The 15,196-nt window shown below is 33.2% G+C and overlaps 4 protein-coding genes across 4 annotated transcripts in view; all 4 read left to right on the top strand.

Annotated features, from left to right (window-relative positions):
• LOC125418183 (TMV resistance protein N-like) overlaps nucleotides 1–15,196 on the top strand; it is a 44,711-nt gene that overhangs the window by 14,897 nt on the left and 14,618 nt on the right. The gene's annotated exons all lie outside the window — the stretch shown is intronic.
• LOC125418991 (disease resistance protein RPV1-like) lies at nucleotides 2,635–6,150 on the top strand. The gene is made up of 4 exons (XM_048463741.2): nucleotides 2,635–3,994; nucleotides 4,312–5,439; nucleotides 5,604–5,924; nucleotides 6,021–6,150. The coding sequence occupies exons 1-3, from the start codon at nucleotides 3,519–3,521 to the stop codon at nucleotides 5,659–5,661; spliced, it is 1,662 nt and encodes a 553-aa protein (XP_048319698.2). The 5' UTR covers nucleotides 2,635–3,518; the 3' UTR covers nucleotides 5,662–5,924; nucleotides 6,021–6,150.
• LOC132804059 (probable WRKY transcription factor 19) lies at nucleotides 5,688–6,961 on the top strand. The gene is made up of 3 exons (XM_060817953.1): nucleotides 5,688–5,924; nucleotides 6,021–6,706; nucleotides 6,853–6,961. The coding sequence occupies exons 1-3, from the start codon at nucleotides 5,688–5,690 to the stop codon at nucleotides 6,959–6,961; spliced, it is 1,032 nt and encodes a 343-aa protein (XP_060673936.1).
• Nucleotides 6,976–8,717, top strand: LOC132804329 (disease resistance-like protein CSA1). The gene is made up of 3 exons (XM_060818574.1): nucleotides 6,976–7,082; nucleotides 7,169–7,982; nucleotides 8,279–8,717. Exons 1-2 carry the CDS (start codon nucleotides 7,026–7,028, stop codon nucleotides 7,820–7,822), a joined length of 711 nt encoding a protein of 236 aa, XP_060674557.1. The 5' UTR covers nucleotides 6,976–7,025; the 3' UTR covers nucleotides 7,823–7,982; nucleotides 8,279–8,717.

Genomic DNA, 15,196 nt, shown 5'->3' with positions numbered 1-15,196 from the left:
TCTACCTCCACCTTTAAAGGTTTCAGATGTTTGTCCTGTACCTGAAGGTTGGCTCTGATTTTGATGTTGTCCATGAGTAGTTTCCCTGTTTGTTGATAGCCCGGTTAGCAACTGCTGGTGTAAGATTGGCATTGACAAGATTCAACTGCTCTAGAGTGTTTTCAAAGGTCATGCGTGTTGCCCAAAACTCTTGCCATTTAATTGATTCTTTAGCATTAATTTGACAAACAACAGGAAGATATTCAGCATCCAATCCTGCGAAAACACATGAAATCAATGAATTTATTGATACTGGTTCTCCAGCAAGAGCCATATTATCAGCATTTTATTTCATTAGAATAAGGTAATCTTCCATCTTCATTGTCCTCGTCCTTGTAGTTTGAAGAGTCATCCTAAGTTGATTAGCTCTAGATCTATTTGCTGTGCCAAATAAGACTTCAAATGCCTTCCAAACATCTCTAGAGGTATTCAAATCCATAACTTCAGTGGCCACGGGAGGAGTCATTGAGCCAAGAAGCCATCCCATAAGAGCTTGGTCAAGAGTGACCCACTGTTCATACTCTGGATTTTGTATGAGTTCTGAGTTTGAGCCTTGAATAAACTTTGCAGGACAAGGTCTAGTTCCTAGTAAGAAACCATCCATACACTGTCCTTGAGCTAGAGGAATAACCATTGAACGCCACAGTAGAAAGTTGTCTCGATCCAACCTGACCGAGAGAAGAGAACTAAGAAGATTTCCAAAAGGTGAGCCACATTGTTTCCAGCAAGAAGAATCCCCTGGGTTGTCATCTCACCTAATTGAGCTGGAGAGGAATGGGTGCTTATGCGATTTGTTTCTGAAGACATTTTGATTTGATCTGTAATTTTTTTTTTTTTAAGATAGCGTATGCCTTAGAGGGCTATGATACCAAGTGAAGATTTTGATTACAAAGGAAAAATGGCTCTGTGAAATCCCAACTCAATGACGGCTGAGAGAGGAAAACAATTCTATTTATATGGATATATGTTATATACAAGGTTATCTGCTCTAGAAAAGACAAAACCAGTGGGTGGGCATAAGCCACGTGTAAAGCAATTCTTATACACAATTTTGCTAATGAATTTAATGAATTCACAATTTGTGAATTCTCTGTATTCCTAACAATGATACTCTCAAAAACATCGTCTAAAATCCTCCTTTGTTCTTGAGCTAAAGCATCAAGCACTCTTGCTTTTCTTTCATCACAACAGTCTTAACCCTCATGCTATTTGTTCCCGCTTCCCTTCACAAATGCACTTGCTCTTTCCTATTCTTCTTCTTACTGATTCTGCTTTTTCATCTCCTCTGTTTTCTAGTGCAAAGAACCTCCTTTCCTCTTAGAGAAAGCACTGCTTTTGGTGATTTTGTCCTTAAAGCTCCAAAAATTGATTTCACAGCATCTTTAATGGCTTTTTGTATTTCTAAATTTTTTTTATCAAATCAAAAAATTAGATAGTTACTCCAAAAAAAATTTCTATGAGTCTGCATAAATACTTTGTCAAACTGATATAGCAAGAAAAAAATAAACACTGTAAAGGTGACATTCTATTTTTGAAGATTTTTTCAAATATTGTAAAGTTTCTTGAAAAGCAAAAAATTTTTTAAAAAGTCAATTTTTTCAAAAAAACTTTGATAATATATATACAAGTAATTAATAGTCATAAAAGAAACTTTTACATGTTTTAAATGAAGAACAATTTTAAAATTAACTACATATTTATATCATCTAAATTAAAATGATATTAATTTTTATATCACATAAACAGCAATCTACACTTACAACTGGAGATGCTGTTAGAATCCATATAGGAATAATCACAACTTCTTCGGTCTGGCTTTCTGTATCATTGTTGTTCCAAATAAAATTGACTACAATATATCTCTGTTTATTGGTTGTAAGCTAAATTTCAAAACCATGGATGATGATATCTTTTTTGTTTCATTTTTTGCAAATTAAAAGTCTTCACCGGATACTTGAGGTTGATTAGCAATTACAATGATGTATGAACTCTCCAAGCGCTTTTCTACATACTACAAACAGGAGAGACAAGAAGAGTAGTTAAAGAAGATAATATGTAAGGGAATAAATAATTGAAATTTATAATTGAAGCCATGCCATGGGATTATAAAATAACATTTTTTATATAGCTAGCCACATGCCCCGCGGACTGCAGTGTGAGAATACAATTAATCTTGCAACAGCCATATCATTTCTCTAAATATTCCTCGATTGAAGGGCCTTTTGCATCCCAATTTATAAACCATACTCTGTTACGACATAAAAACCAAAAATTGTTAACTTTAAAAAAAATAATAAATAAATCATTTCATTTTTACTATCCTTGAGGATCACAATTAAACAAACCCCAGCGGAATAAATAATATGTAAAAATAACAAGCCTGGCGGGTTGTTACACATTACATAGAGAATATGCTTTGTTTAAAGATTATTTTACGATAAAAATGGGAAAATGAAAAAGAGCGTGTGTGTGTGTGTGTGTGTGTGTGTGTGTGTGTGTGTGTGTATTTTTTCTTTGTTACAAGTTGTCTATATAAATATAAAATGGTCCACCTGGTGTAACTTGAGGGCAAAAATAAATGACAAAAAAATATATGACACTATCTATACGAAGCTTATTGTTCAAATTAAAACCTGTGAAATATAAAGAAGTTTTTTTTATTATTTTTTAAGCTACAAAGTTTTTTATAATTCCTCAAATATGTGACGTATTCAAAATTACTATAGTTTAGTTGACAAAAACGATCATTTTAATAACCTATTTAATGCAAAAGTGTTCTCTTCTATCAATCTCAAATCTCAAAATTGAAGCTTTTCAAGGTTGAAAAAAGAGCAATAATAAACTAAATGACTCTATTACACTCCAAAAACCCCTCATTGATTTTGACAAGTGCTTCAGATAAAGATCAAGCAAACTTGAAAATTATTAATTATAGATTAAACAATAAGCACCGACCGCATAAAAAGCCAACTTGACAATTATTAGTTATATATTAAACAATAAACAAGGACCGCATAAAATGCCAGTTTTAGATTTTAAATCAATCTTTTCTTTCTCCCTGGTTTTGTAGTTTATTATATTGTTCGTATTCTGCTTTACTTTTAAATTTATAAATCACCAACTGTATTACATATTCATATAGCCTACGGTACCAAAGGAGAAGCATTTTTTTTTTTTAAATAATTTCTACCACTTTTCATTTTATTATAATCAGAACAGCGTGACCGAGTCAAATATGTAGTGCTAAAGTTGGTCTTTCTTGCTAGTGCTAAGCTTAATTAATTGTGGATATGCAGTAAAGTGTTACTCTTTTCGTGATAACTTTAATTAATTTTCTCCATCATTCTTCACTGAGGAGAGAGTTTCGATTGTCATCTCTGAGTGTATATTAATAGACAAAAAAATCAAGCTAATAAAACTTTAATTTTCCCATCGAAATTTTCCTTTTACTTGTGGAGTTGCAGCTGTTTATAGCAAGCATGTCTTCTTCTTCTCTTTCTCTTGAAGAAAAACACGATGTGTTTCTCAGTTTCAGAGGTGAGGACACACGCAACACATTCGCTAGCTATCTTTATGCAGCTTTATCGGCAAACCAAATCTTAACTTTCATGGATCATGAGCTTAAGAGAGGGGATGAAATTTCACCAACACTAAGCAGAGCCATCAAAGAATCCAAGATTTCGGTGATCATCTTCTCGGAAAACTATGCTTCATCCACATGGTGTTTGGATGAACTTGTGCATATACTTGAATACAAGAAAATAAGAGGCCTGATTCTTATTCCAATCTTTTATGGCATAGATCCATCTGTTGTACGAAAACAGGAAGGGAGTTACAAAGTTGCATTTGATTCACATGAAAAAAGTTTCAAGGATAGAATTGAGAAGGTGAATCAATGGAGAGCTGCTTTAACAGAAGCATCCAATCTATGTGGATTGGATTCAAAGGATTTCAGGTAACTTTGTATTCTACAATATTAACTACATTTCTCTAAATGAATGAGAGAATGAGAGAAAATTGATAGATTCCATTTTAAAATGATGAAATATATTAAAATAATATAATAATAATGAAATGCATTCAATAAAAAAAACATTATTTTCATTTTAAGTTGGCAAGAACCATAGTGGGAATTAGTTGTGTAATTCGAATAAGTAAATAAATCTATTACTAAAGTTACGCTCCATTCCCTTTTTCACATATGACACTTCATATGAATATGTGTCAGTTCTATTTTTCTAACAATTATATATTTTTCAAGCATTTTTGCAGGCCTGAAAATAAGTTAGTTCAAAAAATTGTTGAAGACATTTCATTAAAATTGTCAAAATATCTATCATTGGATGAGAATATCAAGGGACAGCTCATTGGAATTGAAAAGCATATCAAAGAAATTGAATCACTATTATCCAATGGCACAAAAGCTGTTTGCATCATGGGTATTTGGGGCATGGGAGGTATTGGTAAGACCACCCTTGCTATATATTTATTTCATAATTTATCATCTTCTAATAATTTTGAAGCTTGTTGTTTTCTTTGGAATGTTAGAGAAGAATATGGAAGATTCGGATTAGATCATTTGAGAAGGAAACTTGTATCTAATTTATTAAATGTTGAAGCTAATGTAAAGCTGGATACCTTAGGTGTAGCATCACCTTTTAACCTTTACAGAATTCGACGTAAGAAGGTACTGGTTGTTTTGGATGACGTGGATAGATCAATCCAATTAGATGCTTTAGTTGAAGGATATCGCCAACTTTCATGTGGAAGTAGAATCATTGTTACAACTAGAAATAAGCAAGTGCTTGTAAAAGAAGCAGACTATATTTACAAGGTTGAGAGGTTAAATCACATCGAATCTCTTAAGCTCTTCCATTTGCATGCTTTTAGTAAAAATTCTACAGCAGTGGATGACAAAATGGTGTTGGAAGTGATAAATTATGCAAATGGCAATCCATTAGCTCTGAAGGTCTTGAGTTCTTTCCTTTGCTCTAGAAGTAAAAATGATTGGGAAAGTGCATTGAAGAAGTTGGAAAGATTTCCAAACCTGGAAATTCAAGATGTGTTGAGAATCAGTTATGAAGGACTAGATGATAAAACGATCAAGGGTACATTTCTTGACATTGCTTGCTTATTTGATTCATCTTTTACAAGAGACCATGCAGAAAGCATATTAGATGATGGTAATTCGTCTATAAAAATAGAAATAAGTGTTCTCATTGACAAGTGTTTAATTGAAGATATTGGAAGTCACATGTACAGGAACAACGAGCTACTATATGTGCACGATTTGCTGCACCAAATGGGTCGGGCAATTGTACGTGATGAAGATAAAGAACTGGTAATTGTAGTAGGTTGTGCGATGCCATGGAAATCTGCGAGGTATTGGAAAATAATACGGTAAGTATAAACGCATTATTGATTTCTACTAAAATTGTTTGATTAATGATCTTCTTGCAAAACCATTTCAAACAAACAAAATTATATCCATGCCAACTAGTTCTAAATAAATTTCCCTTAACTGTATCCTTATATATAACATTGACGTTCATCTTAAATGCCAGGGGACCAAAGCAGTTGAAGTCATATCATTCAACATGTTTGATACTAAAAAAAATGTGAAAGTGTGTCATGAAGCCTTCTCAAATATGCGCAACCTACGAATTCTCAAAATTTATCATAGGGATGATGCTTGTATTAGTAACAAGTTCAAACTGTCCATTCCTCAAGACCTTGATTCTTATCTTTCTAATAAGCTAAGGTCTTTTCAGTGGGACCTTTACCCTTTGAAATCATTGCCATCAAACTTTATTCCTGAGAATCTTGTTGAACTTGTACTTCGTGGCAGCCACGTTGAAAAGCTTTGGAATAACCGTAAAATTCAGGTAGTATGCTTAATTTGCTTATATTGTATTAGATTTTAAAGTGCATGCATATATGAATGAAGTAATAATTAACCACTTATCTTCTTCATTTTACAGAATCTTCCGTTCTTAAGAAGGATTGATCTTAGTTATTCCAAGTTCCTTAGTCAACTACCCGATTTGTCGCAGGCTCCAAATTTGGAGAGTATAAATCTTGAAGGCTGTACAAGCTTGGTTCAGGTTCTTTTATCTCTTCAAAATCTTGACAAGCTGACTTATCTAAATTTGAATGGCTGCTCCAAACACCGAGATCTTCAAGATATATCAAAGAGAACAGAGGGGTGTTTGGATATTGTCAGGTTTGGAGGCATTAAGAATGTTTTGAATAATTTCACATATCGCAAAAGTTGCATCCAAAGTTTTACAGGCAATTTATGTCTCTACTCATCTCAGACTCACATTTCTCAAAAGTTTGCACCCAATTTAAGATATTTAATTTTGCGTGGGACAGCAATAGAAACAGTGCCCCCATCAATTGGGTATCTCACGGGTCTTGTTGAGTTGGATATGGAGCATTGCAAAAGACTTAAAAGTCTTCCGACAAGCATTTGTCATTTGAAATCTCTTGAGACACTGTATCTGTGTGGTTGTGAGAAACTGAAAACGTTTCCAGAAATCTTGGAGCCTATCGAACACTTGATAGATATTTGGTTAGATTACTCGGGCATTAAAGAGTTGCCAGAGTCAATTGAAAATATAGTGTCACTTAGAAGATTATATATGCAACATTGCGGGGACTTACAGTTTCTCCCTGACAACCTATGTAAATTAAGGAACCTTAAGATTATATGGCTCGACAATTGTTCAAAATTTCAAAAATTGCCTTCCCTTCCATCTTCTTTGCTCGAATTGTCATTACGCTATTGTGAGAGATTGAAATCTTTACCAGAGATTCCATCACAGTGTTTGAGTTTGAAAGCAAAAGGCTGCACGTCACTGGAGAACATTTCAAATTTGAGGGCTCCACTATTACACGATCTAGATATCATTCGAAATAGAGATTTTCTTGATTATATTGACTTTTACGGATGTGAAAAATTGGATCAGAATACACGCAATTCCATGCTAGCTGATCACGCAGTAATTAAAATTTTGTCTCGTCTTATATTTGTAAACACTGTATGCATATTTATTTTTCTTTCCTTTGTTGAGATGATTGATAATTTTGAGCAAGTTGATTAATATCCCACGTGTTCATGGAACAGGACCCAAGTGTTATTCTTCCAAGTGTTCAAGTTTTTCGATACCCGGGAGATGAAATCCCAAAGTGGTTCAGCTATCAAACTTGTGGGAGTTCATTCAATAATATTATGCTTCCTCCATATTGGAACAACGACGACTTCTTGGGTTTTGCTTTCTGCAAAGTTATTCGTCAGAATAAAATTGACAAAAATATGTCCTTTGCTTTTAAGTGTGAGCTGAATTTCAAAACCATCGATGATGATCGCCTTTACAGATATCATGATTATATTGGGATATTGTTGGGAGAAAAGGCTTTTAGGTCGGATCACGTGGTCCTATGGTATGTAGCCAAATCGACATTGCGATCTTCAAAATGGAATATGAAATCTTGTAAAGATTTGGATAGACTAAATTGGCCCTCGACTTGTAGCACTGAGGCCTCCTTCCATATCTTGCCCTGTGTCAACAACAATGGAAATGAGTATTACGAGATTAAGAAGTTTGGGGTTCAGTTTGTATACAAAGAAGACTTAGAGAGATGTGATGCAGAAACTGAAAGAAAGAATAAGAGACGCTTCTATGAATGTTGTGAATCAAGTGGAAGCGAAGCTGTTGGCTCTTATGATGAGGAAGAAGATGATGATGAATCACATTCTAAGAAACTCAAGGTTATCTGACTGTCTAGAAGATGCACAGCAATTGGATGTTGACGAACCCAAAAAACAGAACAATTCCTTGCTACAACTTTGACACATGCTTTGAAGTTAACTATGAAATCATTGTTGGCTATGATGGATAAGGAATAGGAAAATCAATGCATATTCCATCTCTGCTAAGGTAAGTTGGTTTAAACTTTTTTCTTTTTTTTTTTTTTTTTTTTTGGGAAATTAATTTGTAGGAGTTAATATACTCTGTTTACAACATGGGATTTCGTAGTTTTTAGTTGCATTAATATATAAACTAATAAGTTTACAAATAGTAAGGTAATTTCTAAAGGAAAATTTTGTCTTTTGTTCAAAATGATATATACAGAGAAAATAAAAATATTTGTTATAAAAAGTATTTTAATGGATTTCTCATGTATATATTGGTGAACTTTGTTATCACCATTTGCGTGTCTTTTTTACTTTCAGGCGTTGAAGAATATGTGTGTGAGCTATGCAGACACCACGCCACCTACCTTCAAATGAATCGTACGGTACCTTGGAGAAGTTCTCTCTTCGTAGTCTTTCTTCTTATTTTGGCATTGCATTACTTGTTTTTATGGTATCAATATGAATTTTTTAATAACTAGATGAGCCATTTTCCATGCATTTGCAGAGAAAATTAAATTAAATAAAGGATATATTACCGAAGAATTATGATTCTTAGTTGTTTTTGATGCATTTTATGGGTAAATCCATCCTTACATCTAGTTGGACACTCTTAACTTTCTGAGTATAATATTTATCTATTTGATTTAATTTCTTAGTTGTAATTATTTTCTACCAAAGTGTTTGATAAAGTATATTTTTAATACATGGTTGATCATTTTTGTGTTTTTGAATTGTACTTTGCCATAATGTATACTCTTTCCATCGGTTGCTAAACATATAATCAGCATATATATTTGGTATTGAATTGGGTAATGTCAACTTGCCAAAATATGTCGATTTTATGATCAATTGCATCTAGTATGCATGTATTTGAAATATTAGCTTGATTATCTCCAAGAAGTTATACACCCAAGTATGATATATGGGTCAGCTAGGAGCTGTTTTCTCTTCAAATATGCTCAGTCGACTTATTATTCTCTACAGGGTTTCATCAAATTTCTTTCTGCATGAGCAGTACTACCATTAAATTAACACATGGACAGCATTGTAACATTAAGCTAAACACTTGGTAGCCTTAGATTTTTCTAGATAAAATATGGTGTGGGACTCTATACATAGTGACTCAATTCACTTTGACTGATTTTGTTAAAATGATTGTGAAATTGCTCAATGTGGATTTCATATATTTCTTTTTGATGGAAATAGATTGTAATATTTTCTAAGCAAGTTTTATAGGTTCATTGTCAAGTTATGGTGATGTGTCAAATTAAAAGTGTAAGGATTCTACTTCATATAGAACTGGCAGTGATGCAGTGTTAAGACTATCTCCGGATAAGTTAAGCTGTATCTCTGGAAAATTTTACCTCATTATTTTTTGAATTCTGATTCATGTTTTTATATATGACCTGATTTAGTACTGGTTTGCTTACGGGTCTGCAACAAAGCTTTTCTTGTAGTTAATCTATTATCTATATGCTTCTGTCATTGTCAATAAAATACATAAATTGGGCAGTATTCAGCAAATCCTTGAGTACGTACAATGATGTATGAATTCTCCGAGTGCTTTTCTATATAATAAAAATAGAAGTGACAAGAAAATAATATTTAAGGGAATTAATAATTGAGACTTCAGTAATTTATCATTGAAGCCATATTATAGGATTACAAAATATTTGGTTGTCTTCAAGTCTTGTTTGATTAGATTTGGCTTCTTGGGAAAGACTTAAAAGTCTTCTGAGCTGCATTTGTAATTTGAAATCTCTTGAATCACTAGATCTGGGTGGTGGTAGACAACTGGAAAATTTTCCAGTACTCTTAGAGTCTATGCAGCACTTGACATATCTTATCAATAGTGGAACCACTAAAGAGTTACCCGAGTCAATTGAGAAACTGACTTCCCTCGAGAAATTACATGTGTATATGTATAAGGACAGTGAGTTTCTTCCAAACAATCTTTGTAATTTAAGGAAACTTCAAGGATGTGCCTCCCATTTGTTCAAAGCTTGAAAACTTGCCTCCTTTTCCACCAGCTTTGAACATTTTGGAAGTACATATTGCCAGAGCTTCCATCATCTTGCTTCAGTGTGAATGCACTTCATTCGGCTAATATATAGAGCTGAGTGCACTTCAGCTAATATATGTATATGTAATGTGGAAGAGAAGGAAATAAGGGTTATTTATAAACCTTAAATGCCCATTGAGCAAAGTTGCTACATTGTAGCCAATAGGTATACTCAATATAAACGCTTTTGCAGATTTTAGTTACTAATTGACAGAGGGATTGTAATCCAATAAATGATAGTTTGGCTATGCAATCAGAAACTTCTATGGGATTCTTTAGTCCTTATGTCTCTATGTCTTTCTTTCATGTCCTAGAATCACTCAGTTTCCTATGGAAGGAAAAGCTCAAGTGTTACAGGTCATTGATAAATTAACTAAGCTCATTACTGAAAGATGTATAAAAATGCCTTAGATACTGTAGAATAATGCAGAATACCAGTATCTAGCTTTCTTCAGTATCAATTAAACAGAACATTGTCCCAAAGAGACAGCACATGAGGAAAAAACTAATGCAGATCAACAAAATCCTGCCAAAACAAACATTTATGTGATCTGAATCAAAATACCCGATCCAACCAGCTGACCCTGTAAGAGAAGGGACTAATCGGTTTAAAGGTTGACTATTAAACTCGACCGCAATCGTATAAACTATAAATGGAGACCCATGGAACCACTAAATTAAGTCATGGATATAGAGTGCAGAAACAGAAAGAAATATGTGACACACATCACAGTAGGTGTTTCGTAAATCACCTGGGATCATATTATGCTACTACTGAGAGTATCAAAATTTACTTGATATTTATTTTTGTTTTGACCTGCAATTATATAAATCAAGAAACAGGTAACCAAAAAATTGAGTCATGGAGAGACGGTATGAATTTGAAAGGGACATTACAGGCAAGCAGAGAGATGCTTCAAAATCTTTTTGGAAACATCTCAAAGATGATGTGTTTTGACCATTTCATGAGGTAGTCTTGACAAAGTCCTTGAGGTTAATTGTTTCTTTATCCCTTTTTTTTTTTTTTTATATATAATTTTAGAAAGTTTTCATCAATGAGCATACTCTCCAGGTGTTTCACCATATAAAGTTTGCACAAATTTCAATTACTGCTTGACAAGGAGATTCAAGCCCAACAAATGACAATTTGGGTATGCATTTAGATTTTTGGTTCATATATAAGGGCCTTGGAAAAATGGACCTATGGGCTTTTCCAACTTCCATAATTGATTCCTTCAAGTAGAAATATCGGATTGGATTTTCATTAATAAAATCAAGGACATTACTGCAAAGATCTGCCAAAAAGACCTAAGATTCTTCAAATCATGCATGTCATAAATGTTATAGGCTTATATACCCAGCATTTAAGTTGCTTTCCTTCGTAAGAATTACAGAAATCCTCCCTAATGGACAGAACTCAGATCATCAAAACTTTGCATAAACATTTCTATGTCTAAAACTGAATTTTCTTATCCGATATGACCTTTTTTTCTTTTTTCTTTTTTCTTTTTTTCTTTCTTTCTTTTTTTTTTTTTTTTGGGTAAAAATGATCCAATATGACCATGTAAAAGAAAAGACTTTTTTTTTTTTTACTTTTGGTTGACTAAGAAATTAAACTTGACCGTAATTTTCCAAATTAGTATAGATCCAAATGACCAGTAAATTTTAGTCATGGAAAGATCACATGAGAATAGAAAGAGACATGTGGTCAAACCACATCATATATCTCATTCATCATCAAGATCTATCTTACCAATATTATTTGTTCAATGCACAAATTTTGGTTTCTAATTACTCATTACTTTAATATCAGGGCCCTAGATTGGTAAGTCTAAATTGATTATGAATTTTGGTCAAAGTTTTTAAGTATAATTCATTCCCTAAAGTCAAATAGCAGAGCTGTTTTGAGTGCTTGAACATTAAAAAATAAATAAATAAATAAATAAATGAAATAAATAAATAAAAAGCCAAAAAATAAAATAAAATGAAGACAGCTTATAGATTTTCTTTTAAGTTTCTTTAGCCAAGTTGTCTAATTAATATTCCGTCGGTATCCAGAATTGACCTTAACTTCACAATAGGTTCAAATTGTAAAGTAAGAGGACTACTTAGGAGAGGAAATTTCAGTTGAGTTACCGATTCAATTGGGTGCTGTTAAATGTTTTAGTGGGTTTATTTAAAGAACATCAACTTTCTTTCTGGTTTTTCTCCTTGGGTTCAGAATCAACTGCTAAACCTTTACCTTATAACACATCAACCAAGTGTAATCATTGAAGACATACTATACAAAGGACTTTTAGAGGGTGGTTTTCAACAACTAAATCATCCCACCACTGTAAATTTTGTGTCAATTTTCCCTTAAAATAATGTTAATCTTGAAGCACAAAAACATCATATATTTGCTATCACACTTCTGAGAAAAAGCAGTATTCAAATTCACCCCAAAGAAACCGTGTCTTACATATACTAGAAAAATAAGGATATGCAAGCATATATTCATGAACCATGTGCGAAAAAAAACAAACAAGCACAACAAAATCACAAACAAATATATATATATATATATATATATTTAATATTGTATATATCTCAAGAACCTCAACTACTAGAGCTCTCTTAAAAATATATTTACAAAAATTGGTTCATCGTTTAATTTACAAATTCAACAAAAAATTTTTGTAGTTTTAAATGACTCATGATGATCTATCCATCTCTAGAACTTCAGGGCACTCCATGATATCCAACCTTCAGCTTTCTCTCTGCTTCTCTCAATCTCCTCCAAAACATCTTCTAAACTCTTCCCTCCTTTGTTCTTGAGCTGAAGCATCAACCACTCTAGCTCTTCTTTTGTCACAACAATTTTAACCCTCATGCTGTTATTCCCCAAACTGCTTTCCTTCACAAACCAACTTCCTCTTTCCTTTCTTATTGTTCTTGCTGATTCTGCTTCCTTTTCATTTCCTCTGTTTTCTGACTCTGTTTACATGTTTCAATGCATTTCCTCTGTTCTCTCTTCCTTTTGTCTTTCATCTTATTTTGGCATTGGATTGCTTGTTTTTCGTGAAATCAATATGAATTTCTTTGCTTTTACAAATATTAATTTGCAGAGAAAATTAGATAAAATTAAGAATCTGTTTGTGTGCTATGCAGACACCAAAACGGTTGCTTTCGAATGAATAGAGAGATGACAATTTTGACATGTACTGGGCAGCCTTGACACATTAATTTTGTTTACATGTTTTTTTAGTGTAAAATACACTTTTTTTTTTTTTTTTCCTGATCATCGCATTGGAATGCCCTGTTTTTGTGATAGAAGTATGAATTCTTTAACCACTGGGATCCAACAAAGCTTTTGTTGGAGTTGATTTATGTGGTTGTCCGCAAAATACGTGAACTGCAAAATATTGGCATTCCTATTCTATGCCGTGTATCTGTCTGTAGCTATTCAAGTGTTTTTTTCCATATAAAGTTTGAACGGATTTTAACTACTACTTGACAACTAGATTCAAATCTAGAAAAATGACAATTTATTTCATGTGTTCCTTCCTGTTTCTTCTGTATCCTAGAAGTAACCGGTTTCCTATGCAAAGAATGCCTCAGATTAAAGAGACCTTTAATAAAAACCAACTTTATGAATTCAAGATCTGCAGGAGGACCTCAATTTCTTCATAATTTGTTTGTTAAAAGACCTTTAATAAAAGCAACAATCATGAGTCTCAGCGTGTTCATTATACACTTGCTTTCCTTTTATACCCATTAAGCAGAAATCACATCCAACCTGAACTTGACATTATCAAAATTCTGCACAGCTATTTCTATGATCAAAGTCTGAATTTTCAATTAAAGATTTTACATATATATTTGAGTAACGGAGAAGGTGTATAGAATAGAAAGAAACACATGTGACAATGACACACCACATTCATCAACACGATCATGCTAACATAAATTATTAATTACCCCTTGCCACTTTATGTGATAGCTAGCCTACATAATTTGGGTCATTTCTTAAGAATTTAAATTTTTGAGCTGATGATAACTTAATATGGTATCAAAAACTAGTTGTCTAGCTAGCCTTCTGCTTCGATCCTAATAGAACTTATCTAAAATGTTCAAATCTTACAAAAATAATGAGAAGATGATAACTTAAACACCTCATCATTTTAAGCTGCTTTTTCCTCTGTCTCTTGAGGAGCCGCTCAATTTGGTGGCATATAGGAGAGATTTTAGTGAGGTTATATAATTAGTATCATCCACTTCCTTTCTACTACTTCCAAAATACTCTGCCTTTCTCAATCTCCCAAAAAAAAAAAAAAAAAAAACAGTGATCTTATTGGCCATTTTCAATATATATAAATTTAGATAATCTTAGCTTAAGCCGTGTACTTCAAGTCCACAATAGCAAAGGGGAAAAAGGAAGGGAATCTTTTGCAAAAAGTCGAAATGCATGGAAAAAAGGCGAAAAGTTGGTATAACCCCACACGGTCTAGTTGTCGTAACCAAGTCATTAAAGCAATAAAAGTTTGTTTGCTTGCTAATGCTAAATCTAAGGGTAAGCTTAATTATATTTCTAATTTACTATATCTCTACCCTTCTTCACTGAAGAGAGAGTTTCTGATTAAGGTTTAATTTTCCAATTGATATTTTCCTTTAACTTGTGGATTTGCAGCTGGTTATAGAAAGCATGGCTTCTTCTTCTCTTTCTTTTCAAGAAAAGTACGATGTGCTTCTCAGTTTCAGAGGTGAGGACACACGCAATACATTCGCTAGCTATCTTTATGGAGCTCTATCAGCAAAGCACATCTTAACTTTCATGTTTCTAAAATTTGACCGAGGTTGACCAGATTTGACCAGCGTTGATCGAGAAAGGGCCAAATGTTGACTTTTTGCTCCTGATGAAATTTCACATTGACTGAGGTACTGTTAAAAAGTACACGTTGTCACGAGTTCAAAGACTAGTAGCACGTTGAAAACGGAGCTACGGTTTGAAAGTTATGAGCAAAACAAGTTGAGGTCCAAACTGTCCAGGGGGTGCCGAGTTGACTTTTTGTTCATGCACAGTTGAGCTTTGACTCATGCATGGTTGTGAAGTACTCATCGATACGAGTTCATAGACTAGTGGCACGCTTAAATTGGACATCTGGTTTAAAAGTTATGGACATACAAAATTTTTC

Source organism: Ziziphus jujuba, chromosome 6 (assembly GCF_031755915.1).
Source record: "Ziziphus jujuba cultivar Dongzao chromosome 6, ASM3175591v1".
Lineage (NCBI taxonomy): Eukaryota > Viridiplantae > Streptophyta > Magnoliopsida > Rosales > Rhamnaceae > Ziziphus > Ziziphus jujuba.
This window is presented reverse-complemented; position numbering and strand designations above follow the sequence as displayed.